The sequence below is a fragment of the Schistocerca gregaria genome, chromosome 5, assembly GCF_023897955.1.
Source record: "Schistocerca gregaria isolate iqSchGreg1 chromosome 5, iqSchGreg1.2, whole genome shotgun sequence".
Classification (NCBI taxonomy): domain Eukaryota; kingdom Metazoa; phylum Arthropoda; class Insecta; order Orthoptera; family Acrididae; genus Schistocerca; species Schistocerca gregaria.
This window is the reverse complement of record NC_064924.1, coordinates 672,104,581-672,125,111: the sequence shown is the minus strand read 5'-3', so window position 1 is coordinate 672,125,111 and position 20,531 is coordinate 672,104,581. Positions and strand designations below refer to the sequence as shown.

General features: G+C 44.1%; 1 protein-coding gene across 1 annotated transcript in view; it reads left to right on the top strand.

Moving 5' to 3' along the window:
- Positions 1–20,531, top strand: part of LOC126272090 (laminin subunit alpha-1) — a 1,228,077-nt gene that overhangs the window by 552,402 nt on the left and 655,144 nt on the right. Inside the window, exon 5 of the mRNA XM_049974652.1 lies at positions 5,056–5,292. Within this exon, the coding sequence (XP_049830609.1) occupies positions 5,056–5,292 (237 nt within the window). The remainder of the gene's footprint in view (positions 1–5,055; positions 5,293–20,531) is intronic.

Below are 20,531 nucleotides of genomic sequence, written 5' to 3'. Positions count from 1 at the left end.
TAATCATTTACATACTCGCCGATGGTATGCACGAGAAAGTTACATTCATATGTGACAGTGCCTTCCGAGTGCTTACTTTTTTAAATGTATGTAAGACTGCTTCACAGTTTGGAGTCCTTACCAAGTCAAGTAGGCGCTTCAGCACACATCGAACTTAAAGAGAAGCTCTGCTCATAAAATGTATTATCAGAGATGCTGATGGAAGCGAAACGGGAATCTGCGTAAGAAAAGCGACGTTACTTCTGCGAAATCCTGTTGGGTAAATTTGGATAAACGATATTCGAGAATGCGAGTAGAACAGTTCTCATACCTCCATACGATTTTCCGCTTAGGGCCAATGCGAAAAAGAGAATAGAAATTAGTATGCGTTATAAGCATATAGGCAGCCATTTTCCCCATTTCCTATAAATGACTGAAATAGGAGAGAACTTGCTAATACTAGTTTGAAGTGCTCTCCATCTCGCACTTACAGCGTTTTGCTGAGTTTATATGTAGAAATATAACGCAACTGACCTCAAATTGCTATCGAGGCACTGATTGCAGCTGCTTACAGTTTCTTCCGAGAGAAAGATGACATTTCAGTGCGTTTCTAGCTAATGTTAAGATCACTTCATTTTTACGATGCCTGCAAATGAAATGAATTCGAGTGGCAGGTTCGATTTTCCTCTACCTAATCTCTTCGGACATGATGGCTTTGTGTAGCGAATGAGAGGCAAATCAGAGTCCTGCTGGCACACGTGTCGCTTTAAACACAGGCGACTGTTGCCGGAGTGTGGTGATGTACGTCCTTTGGCTGCACGAAATCTCACTGCAGTGTGTTAATACGTAACTTAAGTCTGGTTGGTGGACGGCTCTCCTTTGTTCTTCTCATAACATTTGCCATCGATTACCGAGAGCACTTGCCCATTATTTCTTACAATCCAGAACTCGTTCATGTGGATATTATTTGCTTGGGTCATTGAAGAGATTTTGAGAGGGAAGACATTCGAGACATGTGGAGCAGTGCAGGCCAATGAGCTGCAGTGATTATGACGGTAATCTATACCAGTGAACCCCCCATTCCTTAAAGAACCGAACTCTGATGTACACTCCTGGAAATGGAAAAAAGAACACATTGACACCGGTGTGTCAGACCCACCATACTTGCTCCGGACACTGCGAGAGGGCTGTACAAGCAATGATCACACGCACGGCACAGCGGACACACCAGGAACCGCGGTGTTGGCCGTCGAATGGCGCTAGCTGCGCAGCATTTGTGCACCACCGCCGTCAGTGTCAGCCAGTTTGCCGTGGCATATGGAGCTCCATCGCAGTCTTTAACACTGGTAGCATGCCGCGACAGCGTCGACGTGAACCGTATGTACAGTTGACGGACTTTGAGCAAGGGCGTATAGTGGGCATGCGGGAGGCTGGGTGGACGTACCGCCGAATTGCTCAACACGTGGGGCGTGAGGTCTCCACTGTACATCGATGTTGTCGCCAGTGGTCGGCGGAAGGTGCACGTGCCCGTCGACCTGGGACCGGACCACAGCGACGCACGGATGCACGCCAAGACCTTAGGATACTACGCAGTGCCGTAGGGGACCGCACCGCGACTTCCCAGCAAATTAGGGACACTGTAGCTCCTGGAGTATCGGCGAGGACCATTCGCAACCGTCTCCATGAAGCTGGGCTACGGTCCCGCACACCGTTAGGCCGTCTTCCGCTCACGCCCCAACATCGTGCAGCCCGCCTCCAGTGGTGTCGCGACAGGCGTGAATGGAGGGACGAATGGAGACGTGTCGTCTTCAGCGATGAGAGTCGCTTCTGCCTTGGTGTCAATGATGGTCGTATGCGTGTTTGGCGCCGTGCAGGTGAGCGCCACAATCAGGACTGCATACGACCGAGGCACACAGAGTCAACACCCGGCATCATGGTGTGGGGAGCGATCTCCTACACTGACCGTACACCTCTGGTGATCGTCGAGGGGACACTGAATAGTGCACGGTACATCCAAACCGTCATAGAACACATCGTTCTACCATTCCTAGACCGGCAACGGAACTTGCTGTTCCAACAGGACAATGCACGTCCGCATGTATCCCGTGCCATCCAACGTGCTCTAGAAGGTGTAAGTCAACTACCCTGGCCAGCAAGATCTCCGGATCTGTCCCCCATTGAGCATGTTTGGGACTGGATGAAGCGTCGTCTCACGCGGTCTGCACGTCCAGCACGAACGCTGGTCCAACTGTGGCGCCAGGTGGAAATGGCATGGCAAGCCGTTCCACAGGACTACATCCAGCATCTCTACGGTCGTCTCCATGGGAGAGTAGCAGCCTGCATTGCTGCGAAAGATGGATATACACTGTACTAGTGCTGACATTGTGCATTCTCTGTTGCCTGTGTCTATGTGCCTGTGGTTCTGTCAGTGTGATCATGTGACGTATCTGACCCCAGGAATGTGTCAATAAAGTTTCCCCTTCCTGGGACAATGAATTCAGGGTGTTCTTATTTCAATTTCCAGGAGTGTATAAAAGAGCTTCAAACGTCTGAATACTTTATATACGAGTCCGTGCGTTAAAAAATTAAGCATGTAAGCGAGAAAAAGTTTAGAAATTATTTGAAAGGTTTGTGGAATCGCTAAGTGCTTTAATTCTCAAATAGTCGGGGCAATTTGAGCATAATGAGATACGCTGCTCCAAGATACATATTTTCTCATTGCAATACTTGCCTCACTGTGTTAAATCGTTAACATAAGAACAAAATGGTTCAAATGGCTCTGAGCACTATGGGACTTAACATCTGAGGTCATCAGTCCCGTAGAACTTAGAACTACTTAAACCTAACTAACCTAAGGACATCACACACATCCATGCCCGAGGCAGGATTCGAAACTGCGACCGTAGCAGTCGCGCAGTTCCGAACTGAGCGCCTAGAACCGCTAGACCACCGCGGCCGGCAACATAAGAACATACCTCGAAACCCCTTAACCTGCGATTTCAATTACAACGGCCAGGGTCCAAAATGTAAACACGATAGCCCAGCCTTAGGGCCATTTCACTGTTCGACAAATCAGTCCGTTGCTGTGCCAGTCGCACACGACATGCAGAATGTAAATACACATTTAAGATCCAACTGTCTTAATTTCGTGTAGTATTAGATAAGCAATTACAACCTCGTGTAATAATTCTGTTAGAAATACTACAAAATATTTATTATCAATCTATACAATATAATATATATCCGTACCATTTATCCGTACCAATTCCTGAATACAAACACAACTCACAGAATTAGCACTTTTACAAAAAGCAACTACACAAATCGGTAATATTCAAAGGTGTGATCTCACTCTAAACATACGAGTACATGAAATGAAACTTCACAACTCTTGCATTCCCACGTTGTTTCACTACGCTTTTTTATTTTTCGGACAAACTTTACAGAATCTTGATGGCCTTCACCTTGACGCCATTGCGTCTGTATGCTTATGAAAATGGGCCAAATGTTTCGCGTGCACTCTCTCTCTGGTAAATCTCCGTACGATACTCGTCCTGTCCTTTATAATCCGGTTTTTGTAGATTCTTCACTAATTATTCGCCTATTTCAATCCTACAATCAACGTAACTACTTTTTTCCCGTTATTTATTTTGCTGAACAAAATGCACGAAATGAAAAGTCCAATATCGACCAGATAACAGAAAATATTTCGATATTTTTTCATATATTTTCTCATAATTGGGAAACAAGCTAGTATTTGGTCTTGAAGAACAATTCTAATTCCCTTGTTGTACTAAATAACACAACTTCTTTTCGGAGTACGATTGGATCCTTGTGTAATCATTTTCACTGTATCTTGTTTTGTCATTATAATATCGACATCTCACTTATCTTTCCATTTTACGGCGAAGTTCGATTTCAGCTTCTAATTCTGTAATTCTCCCTTGTAATTTTACTTTGCAGGAATCTATTGGTGCATTTTTTCTATTCGCAGATATTGTGCCAATGATATTTCTTTTATAATTGTGCGACAGTGTCAGGAATAGTTTTTGGTGAATAGTACCAATTCTCTAGGTATAAAATGTGTCCACTGTGTAACACAGACTACGATAGCTCTTTGCCAACACTTTCGGAGGCGGATCGCAATTTATGATATCCTGGCCTGTATCACAGCAAGTCTACCAATTCATTCGAATTCTTGGTATTTTCACCGGTGCCGTTATTACGGATAATGTAAAATACGTTTTAATTTCATTGCAATACAAAGGAAGCTAATTCTTGTCGATTCTTCGTAGTCTGTTTCGATTGGTCCGTATTTGTCCTGCATATCGGTTATCCTCGGTTACAATATTCTCACAGAACATGTTAACAAATATTATATTAAAAATATCCACTTCTCTTTTATTTTCTCCTACTTGGCGTAAGGTTGCCTCTTGTATGCCAAGAGTCATTGTATAGTAGCCAGATTTTTGGTCTATTTAGTATTTATTTCCAAATGCAAGAATCTGGTAGCCGGACTCCGTCAGCGATATCATCCTCAATAACTAATCGCCCGCATTTTTGTCGTATCGAACGTATGGCCTCACTGCTGTCACTGCCGGTAACATTAGTAAAGCTCACTGTTCTCATCACAACATTTACATTCTGAAACAGTTTGCGGGGACACATCCCTAATACTTGAGAACACGTATTTCGACTTGTGAACGTGACCGAGAATAACAACGAAACTGAGTGTGACGCACAGAGATAACAAAAGCCGAGCTCGACCGGCGTATCACGCGCCAGACTCGCTGTAATGACATTTGGCCCGAATACGAGACCACAAGTCTCACACGTGGTTGTAGGTTAACGGGTTAATAAGCAGATGATGACAGCATTTTAAAGTTTCGAATTTGGTCAGCAACTAATTGAAATAATAAAAAATCACGTGAACCTCGAACTGTGTTTGTCGGTTAGTAATACGGTTCCTTCTACGCCGAAAAACGATGGCAACAGCGAGTGCTGCTTCAGGCTCGGTGCTTTGAAAACTGGCACAGTTTGGAGAGTGTGAGTGGCGTGTTTCGACGTTTGTGGCAGAACCCGCAGTGCGAGTGCGAGCACAACACGTGCGGCGCGAGCTGCGAGCGCTGCTGCCCGCTGCACAACCAGCTGCCGTGGCGTGCCGGGACGCCCCGCGACGCCGCCCCCTGCGAGCCGTGCCAGTGCTTCGGGCACGCCACCAGCTGTCGCTACGACCACGCCGTCGCGCTCGCCCGGCGCAGCCTCGACAACAGCGGCCGCTACAGCGGCGGCGGCGTCTGCATCAACTGCTCGGTGAGTACAAACAAATACAGAGGCCTGCCATTCAATTCTCTGTCGCTCATTCCTTCTTTCAACTCTGCCAATAATTGGCTAATGTGAGAAATTCCGAGCTCAAACTCGGCTTGGGATCCGTGTTAAACTTTAGATCACCTTATATCAGATTCAGAAAGTTGTTTCAAAGTCGAATGAAGACGAGGGTACACAACCTTGTGCTGACCGCTATTAGCAACGCTTCATAATTAAAGTTAATTACTGCTAATTATATGAAGTAACTGCTAAACAATCACAGCCGAATGCGGCGTTTACAATTGATAGCAACCGCAAGGTGCGTCAGAAGCAATCGTGTAAATAGAGTGCATAACAATTTTATATGCACAAAATGTGGGGTCGCCACAGAATGGGTTGGTAGTCAGGGGCTTAGCCAGAACACAAATGGTTGAAATGGCTCTGAACACTATGTGACTTAACTTCTGAGGTCATCAGTCGCCTAGAACTTACAACTAATTAAGCCTAACTAACCTAAGGACATCACACACATCCATCCCCGAGGCAGGATTCGAACCTGCGACCGTAGCGGTCGCTAGGCTCCAGACTGTAGCGCCTAGAACCGCACGGACACTCCGGCCGGCAGCCAGAACACAGAAAGTGTATTTTTTGTGCATTTTTTTTTTTTTTTTGAATGGAACAATACCTATTGACATTGGCAAACTAAAATTAGGGTAATTTAGAATTCCGGTGATTTTTGTTGCAAGATTCTAGCACGAGTTACAACACAAGTGCATACACTAGTTATGTGGTTGCTGGCCAGTATCGAGAAACTATCACTGCAAAACGTGCCTCTGGTCTCGTATGGAACGACTGCTGCACAAGTGAGAGCATTTCAGCAGAGATGACCGAGCAGGCTGCAGTAATATGTCTTTGCTTATCATCGACTACAATTTACATGTCCTCGTAGACAGCATCTTTCAGCTTGCCCTGCAGAAAAAAGAGTCTACAGGCAGGGGAACGGGCCTACCAGTACAGATCCCCTGCGTCCAGTCCAACGATTTGGAAATAATTGCTGAAGACATCCTGTAGTATTTCGTGCGTTTTGGGCTGAACAACCGTCATGTTGGTGCCCCAGGTACTAGTCTGCACAGGAACCTCTTCTATCATCTGTGGAAGATTGTCTGTTAGGAGGACGCGATACTTGGACGCGTTCAGTGTTCCGTCTCTGAAACACGGGTGTATGAGCTGATGGTTCACTATCCCACACCATGCGTTTACACTCACGTCCCACCTGACGAAACCAATGGGCATTGTTGGTTTACCTGCCCATGATTCAAATGACTCTGAGCACTATGGGACTTAACATCGGAGGTCATCAGTCCCCTAGAACTTAGGACTACTGAAACCTAACTAACCTAAGAACATCACATGCCGGAGGCAGGATTCGAACCTGCGTCCGCAGTGGTCACCCAGTTCCAGACTGAAGCGCTTAGAACCGCTCGGCCACTCCGGCCGGCAGCTGGCCATGACTGGTGAAACTAGCTTCATCACTTAACAAGATATACGGTACATCTGGAGTATCTTAATGACTATGCATGGAAGTTGACATGATGATTCTCATAATCGTTTCCATGCAGCTCTTGATGGAGAGAGACGTGATAGGGATGGAACCTATGTCGATGGAGAAAGCATTGGACACTTTCCTGACTCGTGCCACTTCCTCGTGCTATTGCGCGGAAGCTAATTTACACATCATCTGCAACAGCAGCAAGTACATTAATTTCGCCATGTCGTCTGGTATTTCCTTCTGTTTCGTCGTCTACGTTTTACACGTAACTGATTGAAGAGGTTGATAAATGACTGCCGTGATGGTTGACGTCTATTGGGATATCTTGCCGCGTAAGCCGTAAAAGACAGAACTGCATTCTTCCTACACTCTCCATAAACCATGAGCATGTCGGCTTTTTCTGCATTTGTACATCCCACCGTCCACTCGCGACCTACTGCACGGAGCTGTCACACAAACATTAGCAAATCGCAGTGCACTCAGAGAACATGCAAGCACATTGTAAGCAAACATAACAACATCGTACCTAGCGACTCCGCAGACCGAATGCCACAAACAAGTGTCAGTGTGGAAACTTTTCAAAATACGATATCTCGTAAACGACTTGCACTAGACTCCTCAACAAATACCAGTGTCAACCTAATTTACTCTACTTTTACTTTGCGTCACGTCAATTTCAACAGGCATTGTTAAATTTAAAAAAGTGCATATTTGACCAAAAATGCACTTTAAAAGTATTCTTACAGTTTATTGGCTGATAATATGAGTCCCTGTCTACCAACTCATTATGTGAAAACCGCACATCAATAGCACTTTCCATTTCCACAATATTTGTGGTGCAAGTAATTCGCCCTGTACATTAACTTTGGACACGGATAGCTTGTATTTGCGACACATGTGATCCCTCTTTTCGACTTAACTGCATTAGTGTTTCTCTAGGACCTGCTGATCGGCGGACGTGGCTCAACTCTCTGCATTGGAATGGCTTTTTTGATAGGGGTCACCAATCACGCTTTAACCCGCGAGACAAGATTTAAAAGTCGAAACTCTGACACCATTTGTCAGCCCCCCACAGAAGCAGTCCGATCGCATTCAGAGAAAACCAAGAAGTCTGTCAATGGACGAAACATACAGTGGTAACAGTCTCTGTTTAACATTCAACTATTTCTTTACACTGTCCTCAGCAATCTCATTAAATAAACAGACGCGATATAGTCATTTAAAAAAACGAAAGTAAGAAATGCTTCAAATGGCTCTGAGCACTATGGGACTTAACAACTATGATCATCAGTCCCCTAGAACTTAGAACTACGTAAACCTAACTAACCTAAGGACATCACACAACACCCAGTCATCACGAGGCAGAGAAAATCCCTGACCCCACCGGGAATCGAACCCGGGCGCGGGAAGCGAGAACGCTACCGCACGACCACGAGCTGCGGACTAAGAAATGTCAAACCAAAATCAAGTATTGCAACGTCTGTGGAAAGTATACAGTTTCTTCCCACCTTAATGAATCTTCCCAAGTCCGTTTATATGAGCAGCATTTCCTTCAATTAGTAGCTCCTAGACCGTATGCGGACATAAAATAATAATACCAATCAACTTATCTTTGACCCGGAAAGTCACAAGAGGTGATCGGCGTATGTGCTGTGTTTGATGCTATACAGATAGTAAATTACGATTTCACACTGCAAATTAAAATTCTTGGTGGATAACTAGAGTGAACTGTGCTCGATTTGACATTTCTCACCCATTGTCATGACCAAAGATTCCGTATGTGTGTGTCGATAGCATCTGTGTGTCTAATGTTTCATTTCCTAAACACTCGAACCTCTTATGAAGGCTAGGCAGTCTGTTTCATGACGAGGGCTCACTACAACAAAAACACGTTCGAAATAAACAAATGTTAGCAGAAAAACATGTTGTTGCAGAATGAATTCTCACTCTGCAGCCGATTTGAAACTTCATAGTGGATTAAAACCCAGGACCATTTTCTTTCAGGGACAAGTGGTGTGCTGACTGAGCCTTTTTTCCCCTGAGCTTAATACAATGCATGTCTTAGCACTTGAAACGAAAACGAAGTCTTTTCTGGAGAATACAAAAAAAAGAAGTGTATCTACAACAAAATAAAGTGTTTCTTCTAACCAAATAAAAGCAGTCTTCTGTAGTTGACTACCTTGAAATTATACACGGTTCATCTTCCAAATGAAGAAAACTTAATCTTCTTTTTTGAGGAAATTTAGAAGTTCTTGAGATTAAAAATGGAGTGCTTCCTCTGACCAAATAAAATATGTCACCTGCTGTTTATAACAGCAGACACAGAAGCACCAGAACACAAAACTTCACTATTGAAGAGGTTTTGTTGTTTTTAGAACAATGCTTGCCATGTTCTGTTTCTCAACAAATAGCTATAGTGCTCACATGAAATGGCTATAATAATTTAAGAGACTCTTGTGCTATTTTTGCTTTCACACTGTGTCGATGATCTAGGGCAGGGGTGGCTGTGTCCTGGAACGAATGCCATACCACTCAGCATGGCTGCTGGCATATTTCCCCCACCATGACGCCACGTTGTCTTAGGTCGAGGGGCTAAAGAAGGGGAAACTGCGAACGGGGCGCATTTAAATTAGCACTGCAAACACTTTCACATATTTCACATTACTTAACAACATAGCTTAAAAACAAAATAAATTTTCAGTATTATTTGTTTCTGGCATGGTGAAGACATAATATAATGTACATCTGGTACAGTTTATCAGCCTACAGACGGACACAGACAGTTTCACAGATTTACGCACTTAAGTTGCCACCTAATCGTGAGTTTAGTACCATAATCGGAAAAAAACGGTTTTCACACAAATGCGTTTGTCACAATATTGCGACACTTTTGCAACTTACTTACGCAGACGTGGAAACGCAGCCTGAGAAAAGGAATGTAGACGTCCTGGACAGTTTTAACATCAAAGGGATTTGTCTGTACGGAAATTACCCTGCGGATCAATCAGTTACATCAGCCCATTCACATTGGCGCATTATGCTCCAACAGCAAACAGTCTCGAAGATAGCTTAGAAACAGATGTAAGATTGGCTGTGGCCTCAAAAGGTTGCTTGGGTAGTATCTCTTTCAAAGTCAGAATCAGTTCTTTAAACCTCACATTTTCTTTAATGACGGGGAACTAGACTGTATGTGTCCGAATGTGTTCATTCTACAACACGAGTCCCTTTTTAAATGCATCTCCTTCAAATCAAAAAGGAATTGATTCACTCCTTACAATCAATGTGGGCAGTCAAGTCCACTTAAAATGCGAGATGTTCTAATTTTCGCTCTTGCACTACTTTGTCCTTCATAAATTCCATAATAGCGAGTTTCAAATCGAAAAATTGTTCCAGACATTCTCCCTTAGTTAACCATAGTACTTTATAGTAATATATATCGTTTCCATACTCTTCGTTTAATTCCATTGAAAACTGTTGCAACTGACAGTGGGTAACGCGTGCAAAAACTGACGTTTTGCTATCGGACCACCAGTTTCGTCACGTGCTCCATGCCTGGAAATTTAGTGCAGAGTGCTCCTTGATGTACTGAACAATGAATCCCGTCTGTCGATCGTAGTAATTTCATTGTCACCTAAATGCACTACTGGCCATTAAAATTGCTACATCACGAAGATGACGTGCTACAGACAGGAAGAAGATGCTGTGATATGCAAATGATTAGCTTTTCAGAGCAGTTACACAAGGTTGGCGCCGGTGGCGACACCTACAGCGTGCTGACATGAGGAAGTTTCGAACCGATTTCTCATACACAAACAGCAGTTGACCGGCGTTGTCTGGTGAATCGTTGTTGTGATGCCTCGTGTAAGGAGGAGAAATGCGTGCCATCACGTTTCCGACTACGATAAAGGTCGGGTCGTAGTCTATCGCGATTGCGGTTTATCGTATTGCGACAATGCTGCTCGCGTTGGTCGAGATCCAATGACTGTTAGCAGAATATGGAATCGGTGGGTTCAGGGGGGTAGCACGGAACGCCGTGCTGGATCCCAACGGCCTCGTATCACTAGCAGTCGAGATGACAGGCATCTTATCCGCATGGCTGCAACGGATCGTGCAGCCACTTCTCGATCCCTGAGTCAACAGATGGGGACGATTGCAAGACAACAACCATCTGCACAAACAGTTCGATGACGTTTGCAGCAGCATGGACTATCAGCTCGGAGACCATGGCTGCGGTTACCCTTGACGCTGCATCACAGACAGGAGCGCCTGCGATGGTGTACTCAACGACAAACCTGGATGCACGAATGACAAAACGTCATTTTTTCAGATGAATCCATCATGATGGCCGCATCCGTGTTTGGCGACATCGCGGTGAGCGCACATTGGAAGCGTGTATTCGTCATCGCCATACTGGCGTATCACCCGGCGTGATGGTATGGGGTGCCATTGGTTACACGTCTCGGTCAGCTCTTGTTCGCATTGACGGCACTTTGAACAGTGGACGTTACATTTCAGATGTGTTACGACCCGTGGCTCTACCCTTCAAATGGTTCAAATGGCTCTGAGCACTATGGGACTTAACTTCTGAGGTCATCAGTCCCCTAGAACTTAGAACTACTTCAACCTAACTAACCTAAGGACATCACACACGCCCATAGCGGTCACGCGGTTCCATACTGTAGCGCCTAGAACCGCTCGGCCACCCCGGCCGGCCTCTACCCTTCATCCGATCCCTGCGAAACCCTACATTTCAGCAGGATAATGCACCGCATGTTGCAGGTCCTGTACGGGCTTTTCAGGATACAGAAAATGTTCGACTGCTGCCCTGAAAAACACATTCTCCAGATCTCTCACCAATTGAAAACTTCTGGTCAATGGTGGCCGAGCAACTGGCTCTTCACAATACGCCTGTGACTACTCTTGATGAACTGTGGTATCGTGTTGAAGCTGCAGTGGCAGCTGTACCTGTACACGCCATCCAAGCTCTGTTTGACTCAATGCCCAGGCTTATGAAGGCCGTTATTACGGCCACAGGTGGTTGTTCTGGGTACTGATTTCTCAGGATCTATGCACCCAAATTGCGTGAAATTGTAATCACATGTCAGTTCTAGTATAATAAATTTGTACAATGAATACCCGTTTACTATCTTCATTTCTTCTTGGTGTAGCAATTTTAATGGGCAGTAGTGTATCCAAATTCTTTCTGCATCATATTGCAATGTAGTTTACTAGCGAAGATGGAATACTCGTCACTTGTGCGACCCGATAATTTGAGGATACTCATCCCTCTCTTCTGTCATTCCCATTCAGTTTTAAATGCTTGTGACGATAGAACGCTATATACATATTTTTGTGCAAACACCCATTGGACCTCTGAACGTCCTTCATACCACGGACAAATATAGGAGAGATTTGTGTCGGCCGAAAACTACTGCAGCGCAATACTAAATGCAGCATCGTGCAGTTCCGGGTACTTACGAGAAGGACCGAGGTAAGGCGATACAGGATGCGCCTTGGCACGGATGCGGCCCGCACACCATGCACTCGGGAAGCCATGGCCAGCACTGATGGACATCACTTGCGGGGATTACGTGATCATGATATGCAACTCGTTGGCAAATGTTTGCCTGTGGTTGTCACTGTGCGCAATTAAAATCATTTTCTTCAATGTGGGACAGTAGTTCCGAATATGTAGCATCTTGGTTCTCAATAATGCTGGTGGCCGTATATGTCCGATCATCTATAGAGTGACATTTTGCTTTGTAAAAAATGGTTCAAATGGCTCTCAACACTATGGGACTGAACTTCTGAGGTCATCAGTCCCCTAACTAACCTAAGGACATCACACACATCCATGGCCAAGGTAGGATTCGAACCTGTGACCGTAGCGGTAGACCGTAGTGCCTAGAAGCGCTCGGCCTTTGCTTAGTAATTGGGTATCGTGCTCTGTAAGCCCGCATCGCTTCCCAAACGTTCAGACAGCATACGTTTGTCCAATTAGTGATGGCTAGTCGGTGGTTAAGAAATTTTTCGTTCGCAAGTGAATCCGTGAGAGCAGGAATATTTGGTGAATATTTTGCCATAGTACCGTCCAGTTCACGTCTGGTTCCCTTTCTTCATTGGCGCTTCCGGGTGCAGTCTTTGTCGTGATCTTGTATACCGTTTAGTTGAGGTGTTTGGTACACTGGCTCGTGCATAACTAAATTGGAGAATAATTCAGGATGTGCTGGTATTCAGGGGACGTCGTCACGAAGTGTACTGGTGTGGCACTAGGCACGTCGGTATTGTGCTGGTTAAAAGATTGCGAAGAAGGAATGTGCCCTGATGCTGTATTTCTTCTGTCGTGTAATTGATGAGCGATTGCGCATGGGTCTGCAAGGCTTATTATCCGAGGCATTCCAATAAGGGAGAAGAGTGAGTGCTGTGAATTCTAAATTGAAGATGTTATCACGGAGAGGAACCCAGCTGAATGCCCACTGAATATTCGCTAGAAGAACTTCAGGGAGACACAGTATTTGAGCCTTGTAGTACATTTTCCATGTGACGGATACATGAATTGTTCACACCTTTTCCAGGAGGTTCACGTGTCTCTCAGACTGCTGATTTAGTGTGGCCCTGATGCATTTAAGGATGTTCGCCCACAATTCTTAGTTATCATGTGGCCAGGTACCAGGTGGCCAGTAGATGCTGAGAGAACTGTGTGAGGTCTGGTTACTCGGCCCACATCACTTCAGGTGCTTCACTGAAGCTCCCTTCCCTAAGGGAAAGTACGATCGATTTCTGCTGTTAATCTGAGCCTCGGACGCCTTCAGTTAGATTTTAATTACATCTTCCAGGGAGGCCAGGCCTTGTTGTGAAGGCGGATATGTCATCTTCGTTTTCTGTATAGCAGATCCCCGTGTTCTGAAATACTAATCCTAAGTCTGGTGTCAGTGAGCTGCAGCAGTGGTTCAGTGGCTGTGGCATACGGGACTGCTGACAGCAGCCATCCTTGGTGGACAGAATAACCAATGTGGAGTGGTTTCGTGAGGTGACCATTCATTAAAATCCGGGAGGAAGCATCTGATAATATGCCGTGGAGGACAGTCAAGATAGAGCCTCTTCATCACTTCTGTTAAAAGCTCATGGCTCACATGGTCCAACAAATTTGAAAAGCCTAAAAACACAATTGCTTTTTCAGTTCTGTGCACTTCTTTGGGGCATATCAGGCCCTGCAGTCCGCAGCTGCAGAAATGATATTTCTACAAGGGGAGGCACAAAGTTAATAGCTGCCTGAAGTCTTCACCAAGAGTGATTCCGTACGAATCTTGGCCGCATGTGTAATGATTTTTAATTCTGCATTAAGCGGTGTGACAGGACGGAGGTTGTACACGTGTATGCTCCAACCTTTTTTCCAGAGAAGAACTAGTTCACTTCTTTCAATGGGTTGAGTAGCATTGCACGTCTCCACACATCATTAACTACAGGTTGAAGGAAGTCTTGGAGGATGTTCCAATAGTATCAGTAAATTTCTGTGCAGAGGGTAACTCTCCCTTAGTTGCACGGGCAGTTGCTTCCTCAATTTCATAGACTGTGAATGGGGCTTCCAGAGGGACTGTAACTGCGTCTTGCAGGTGTGCGTGGATGGTTCTGTGTGCTGTGTGGCAAGCATGGGCACAGTCCATAAACCCCCTCTGGGTATCTACTCACTGTCCAGAGTCATTAACAGCTTCCAGGATTATATGAGCATTTCTTAGGCGTGCAAGGAACAAAACATCAAACAGTTATAACCTTTCTTTGGTCGCGAAGTCATTTGGCCGAGCGTGAACAAAGACTCCAAAGAACTGCTTATGCCCTGTCAGTGATTTTAGCTTCAAAATACTTCGGCTTGGCATATGTCGCAGTGTCTAGGACAGTAGTTATTTGGTACAGGTCCCTGATGCATTGATAGTAAAAGTTTATACTCGATCTTCTCCAGAAGCATTTACGTGTGGTATACTGTTTCCCTATAGACTGAAGCCACTGCCAGGCACTTAAGTGTAAATTGCAGAGTAACCATGTCGATGTAGATGTAGTTAATCAACCACATCAGAGTGTTGGGATGGGGATGCCTACATAAAAGAATATGCTCCCATTTGAGTATTACTTCAATTTTAAGCTTGTGGACCTGCAAGAAGCTAGTAACCATCTTAAAGTAGCCCAAATGATAAGAGACCTGTTGACACTGAAGATTTACAAAACTCGTGTTGGCATATTGGTCATAAAAACTGACTGGTACTATATCATCATTTGTGACATGTGGTTACAGAGCAGAAGACATGTATATCCTATTCAGTCTGCTTGCTGCACAGTGTGAAAGATCTGCAAATACAACACGGGACCTGTGTCTCTTCCCAAGGGTCAGCAAATTGAAGACCAGTGACCATATTTTCCAGTCTGTGATACTTATTGAAGTTTGGCATCTGTTCCTTACAATGGAGGATGCAGCTAATGTTCCCAGCAGTGAGTAGCAGACCATTTTTCGTGCCTATAAGACTGACTAGGTCTTTGAAAATAAATAAATAAAAAGGAAAATGCTTATATCATTTGATTGACCCTTTGGGTGCATAGAGGTTTATTACCTGTATTCCACTGATTGTACCAGATACTTCAACCGCCAAGAAGACGCTGGACATTAGCAAAGGGAATGCCATCACACATCAGGACTGTGGTGCCATTAGAATCTTCACTAATCACGTTAAAAATTGTTGTATAACCTGCAGCAACAACATCAGCAGTGGTAACTTTCTGAGAAAGAGCACTATCTACCAAAATTACTAACAGAGTGTCTGCAAAAGCATGGATCTTATCGCCACAAGTGATTCGATTAATATTTATCATAGTGATGCATCAGGGGATTGTAGCTGTGCTGCAGCATGAGGTGGCATTACCAGTTCGACTTCCAATCATAACAGCCCAAACAACTAAGACCAAAAAAGGCTGAATTGGGGAAAATTGTTTAGTTACCAATTTTGTACAGTGGTAGGAGGTAGTGCCATTAACAACACCAAAAATCCCCACCAGTGGGGTGCGAATGAAAGGGTGGTGATTCTTAGGCATACTTTATGGTAGCTGTAGCATTTCTCTGGGAAAGGCAACTTCCCCTACCATGAACGTTGCTCAGTTTTCAGTTTACAGACTATATCTTCCAAGCAATTTAGCACCTGGACTTGCATTCGGGAGGACGACGGTTCATTCCCGCGTCCGGCCATCCTGATTTAGGTTTCCCGTCATTTCCCTAAATCGCTCCAGGCAAATGCCGGGAGGGTTCCTCTGTAAGGGCACGGCCGGCTTCCTTCCCCGTCCTCCCCTAATCCGATGAGACCGATGACCTCTCAGTTTGGTCTCTTCCCCCAAACAACCCAACCAACCCTCTCCAAGCATTTACTGTCCAGTTCTCTTTTGTAAGTAGACAAAATAACTTCACTGAGCTCATATTTCAACAGCATAATTATTTTCAGTTTACTGAATGAGTACTTATTTGCAGTTGTTAAATCAGATATTATGTAAAAAGATAAAACAGCTGTAGCTTTTAACTGCCTACTATACTGAATAGCCTGCCCCAAGTGTAACATGCTGTCAATATGTATTCAACAAAGACGATTTCACTGTCTTCACTATCACTGGCTGGAATACTTCCCACAGCCGGAGGGGTATATAATTCATTACATCAGCATTAGCTCTCTGAACATCTGGAGTGGTCCAGAGGCTTAAATTGTTTCCTTCTGCAAAAGAAGTAGATCACCAGGGTACTATAGAACGTAAGATATTTCAACACAAGTGAAGCAACACATTACCACAGATTACTGTTCTAGACTTGAACATAATCAGCCCCATCCCACAAGACATATTCACATCCCTCATAGGAGACACACTGTGGATGTGTGGTAAATGGCTCCACTCAGTGCAGCCCACTCTACAAGTGCCAGAAATTCCTGAACGGAAGTGGTTCTTACAGTCTACCCATAACACAGTTAACAGTGAGTGAAGTGCAGTAACTTTCTGGTCGTCCATTAATTCACCACCAAGCGACTACAGCACAATTTGCAAAATTGAGTTATATATGAGGGGCAGTCAACGAGTGATGCAACACAATTTTTTTCTTAGTCAATTTCAGTTGAAAAAAGGTGGAATTTGTTTGGGATGTAATGAAATATTGCCGCTTCAACCCCATCACTTTCACGAAGTTCTGATACGTGGCTGCACTATACATAGCCTACAAAATGCCGTCCTGTAATGGAGGTGCATTCCAAACAGAGAGCTGTCACTGAGTTTCTTGTGGCAGAAAAACAGAGCATCGCAGATATTCATAGGCATTTGCCGAATGTCTAAGGAGACCTGGAAGACAACAAAAACATGGTGAGTTGTTGGATGAGGTGTCCGTTGTCATCGCAACAAGGTCGAGCAAACCTGTCTGATCTTCCTCGTGCTGGCCGGCCACACACAGCTGTGATTCCTTCAATGTTGGAATGTGTGGCAACTCTCATTCGAGGTGATCGCTGCTCAACTGGACACCTCTGTTGGTAGTGCTGACACACTCATCCATCAGTTGGGGTACTCAAAGGTGTGTGCTCCCTGGATTCCTTGCCGCCTAACAGAAGATCGTAAAGAGCGACAAAGGACATCTGTGCAGAATTGCTTACTTATTATGAGGCTGATCATGACAGTTTTTTGTCAGTGTCATCACAGATGACGAAATGGGTTCATCACTTCAAACTGAAAACAAAACGGTAGTGTACGGAATGGTGCCACACCACCTCAAGTCACACCATCAGCTGGTAAAGTCACGGTGACAGTCTACTGGAACACTGAAGGCATTATTCTGTTTGATGTCCTCCCTTATGATGCAACAACCAACTCTGAAGTATACTGTGCTACCCTCAGAAGAAGCAACTTCAGCACGTTCATCTCTACTAAAATGCAATCAAACTTTTCCTTCTCCGTGACAACACAAGGCCTCACACAAGTTTGCACACTCGAGAGGAAGTCACAGAATTTCATTGCACTGTTCTTCTTCATTCATCATGAAGCCAGGATCTCACACCTTTGGACTTCCATCTGTTTGGCTCAATGAAGGATGCCCTCTGTGAGAAATAGTATGTGGACGATGGGGAGATTATTGATGCAGCAAGATGTTGGCTCCGACACTGAGCAGTAGGGTGGTACCGTGCAGGCGTAAAGGTCCTCCCAGTAAGGTGTCCTAAGGGCTTCACATTGAACAGAAAATATGTTGCAAAATCGGGTTTTGCAGCCAAAAGTGTGGGAAATAATATTGTGTATTGAAGTACTGAATAAAATCAGGAAAAAAAACTGCATTACTTATTGAATGCCCCTCATATGTATTCATGACTTTTAAATGATACGAATCTATGCAGTACACTCATTTTATTAAGACTTACTATTTGCCTGTTAAATCTCGCACACAAAACTGATTTTTTTTTCTGAATATGACATCTACAAAAAACGAGTTTTGTCCAATGTGAACATCTATTGCTTGTGGTAGATGTTTATTGGAAGTTCTGAAAAAGTAGCTCACTACTTTCCATCAGGAGCCACAATTGCAGGCCACCTGATATGGTACTTGATACTGTTAGAAAGGAATTGAGAAAACTTGAAACAAGAACGCTACCACCACTCTATGATGAGTTTCTGTGCCATCATGGAGGAGGGTGTCTTTCCTGGAAGAACACTACATGCATTATGGGACGACAAGAATCAATTTCCGTTCTAGCAGTGTAAAACAGTGTGTAGAGATCCATTAAGGTTCTGTTCATATGTAGTTCTTGCATTAGTATTATTAGTAACTCAAATCTGTATTCCATGTAGTGTTCATTCACTTTATGGAACATAAACATGACATGGGCCAGTCTGTAAACTGTGTGACCAGTGATTCATAAGGAATGCTACAAAGGGCTGGTATAACTTTGTCAAACACCCTGTAATTGTTAGTTGTGGCACAGTGGGGCAGACAGATTAGAGAATCACCTTCTCACTCTTCAGAGAGAAGTACATGACCACATTACAGCAATGAACCTCCCCTCATACTTCTACCCTCCACCCCCATCCCACTCACCTTGTTACACCCCCAGAACACCATTTATCCAGCAATACAGCTCTGCTGCATGCAGGGCTCAGAAAAAATTAATATGATCCTTTTTATTGGAAATCTAATGCCATTTAATTTTGTACTGGGAAACACTACTGCTAAAAGTACAATTTTTAGTTATTCAAGAAAAGCATAAAAAAGTGACTTTCAGTACCCCTCCCCCAAACCCCATGTTCACACCTCACTGGTGTTGTTTGACATCCTCTCCCACCACTGTACAAAAATTTGTTACTAAACAATTTTTTCCTTGAATTTTCCGTTATTGACTGGACTGCAAGCACAATGTTTCAGATGTTGCAGGTGGTTCCATAGCTGTAGCACCAGCAGTGACATCAGGTGTAGGTTCTGAAGTGGTTGCAACTCCCTTAATGGATGCAGCCATTTTCAATATAGCTGGCATTAGTTTTTTAGCTTTGTTCTCTGCCCCTGAATGTGCCACTTGATTTTTTTTCTTATTGGGTATCAGATCTAGTGTGTCTCCCTTCCCTTTGCCTTTTGTGTTTTAGTTACATTGCTTTTCAGGCTGTATTTTGTCAATGCAGTATATATAACCACGTGACAGTGAGTGCAAAAATGACAGGATCTCATTACTTACATTTTACAACCTGAGTGGCACTATTTGTTTCAACAGGAACTGTGATGCCAGAATGAGTGGCAGATGTAATCATTGCAGCATTGGGCATGCCTTGAGCAGGGCCTAGAGTACAACCATCCCTTTCATCACTATATCTTCCTCTGAGTCACTATTATGGTTCTCAATAAGACACAGTCCAGCTGCTGGCTTGGGTTGCAGAGTGACAGCAGTGGGGTTTGTGTCAGTGAGTGTGGCAGCTATATACAACAAAACATTGCACCCAGAAACAGCAGCATAGCTGTTCATCTTCTGGGGCAGCATCTGGCTCATCACGGACAAGTTGCACCAGGGGGCGCTAACTTCAATTGGTCCACAAAGGTTCCAGGTTCAAGTCCTTGTCTCCCACACATTTGTCATGAAGTTTTAAAAATGTAATTTGTTTGTTTTTCTCTAAGTGTGTGTCTAATAAAATTTAGACTCTCTTCTAAACTGTAATGACACAAACATTACCGAACAACAGATTTAATTATCTACTGATTAAAACATGTTTGTAGACTCAAAAGAAAAGGTATCGTTTGATGCTCTATTCACATTGAGATCATTACAAAGCACTAGTTCCACTTCATGAGCCTACAATTAAAGAAAATACGTTTCTCACAGTGAAAGGATGCAAGTTCTTTCAGTAAAGAAATGAGCAAAAAAAAACACTACTGTGAGTTACCAATCTAGGTTAGGGCAGCTGTTTGGGCAGTTATTAGTGTATGTGAATAACGTCACCTGTTAGCATTGACTGGATTTCATGTCAAAATATAGATGCCTCTTTGGAACCCATGGTACATAATAAATGAGTGAGTGAGAATGGAGTAGCCAATAGCTGCACAGTACATAAAGTGGGCAGATTGATGGACTAGGCAGTTACTTAGATCTTCCTAAGAGCTGCATGACAATGATATTTTTATAAGCTGGAGAGTGTTACTATGGTCATCTATTCATCATCC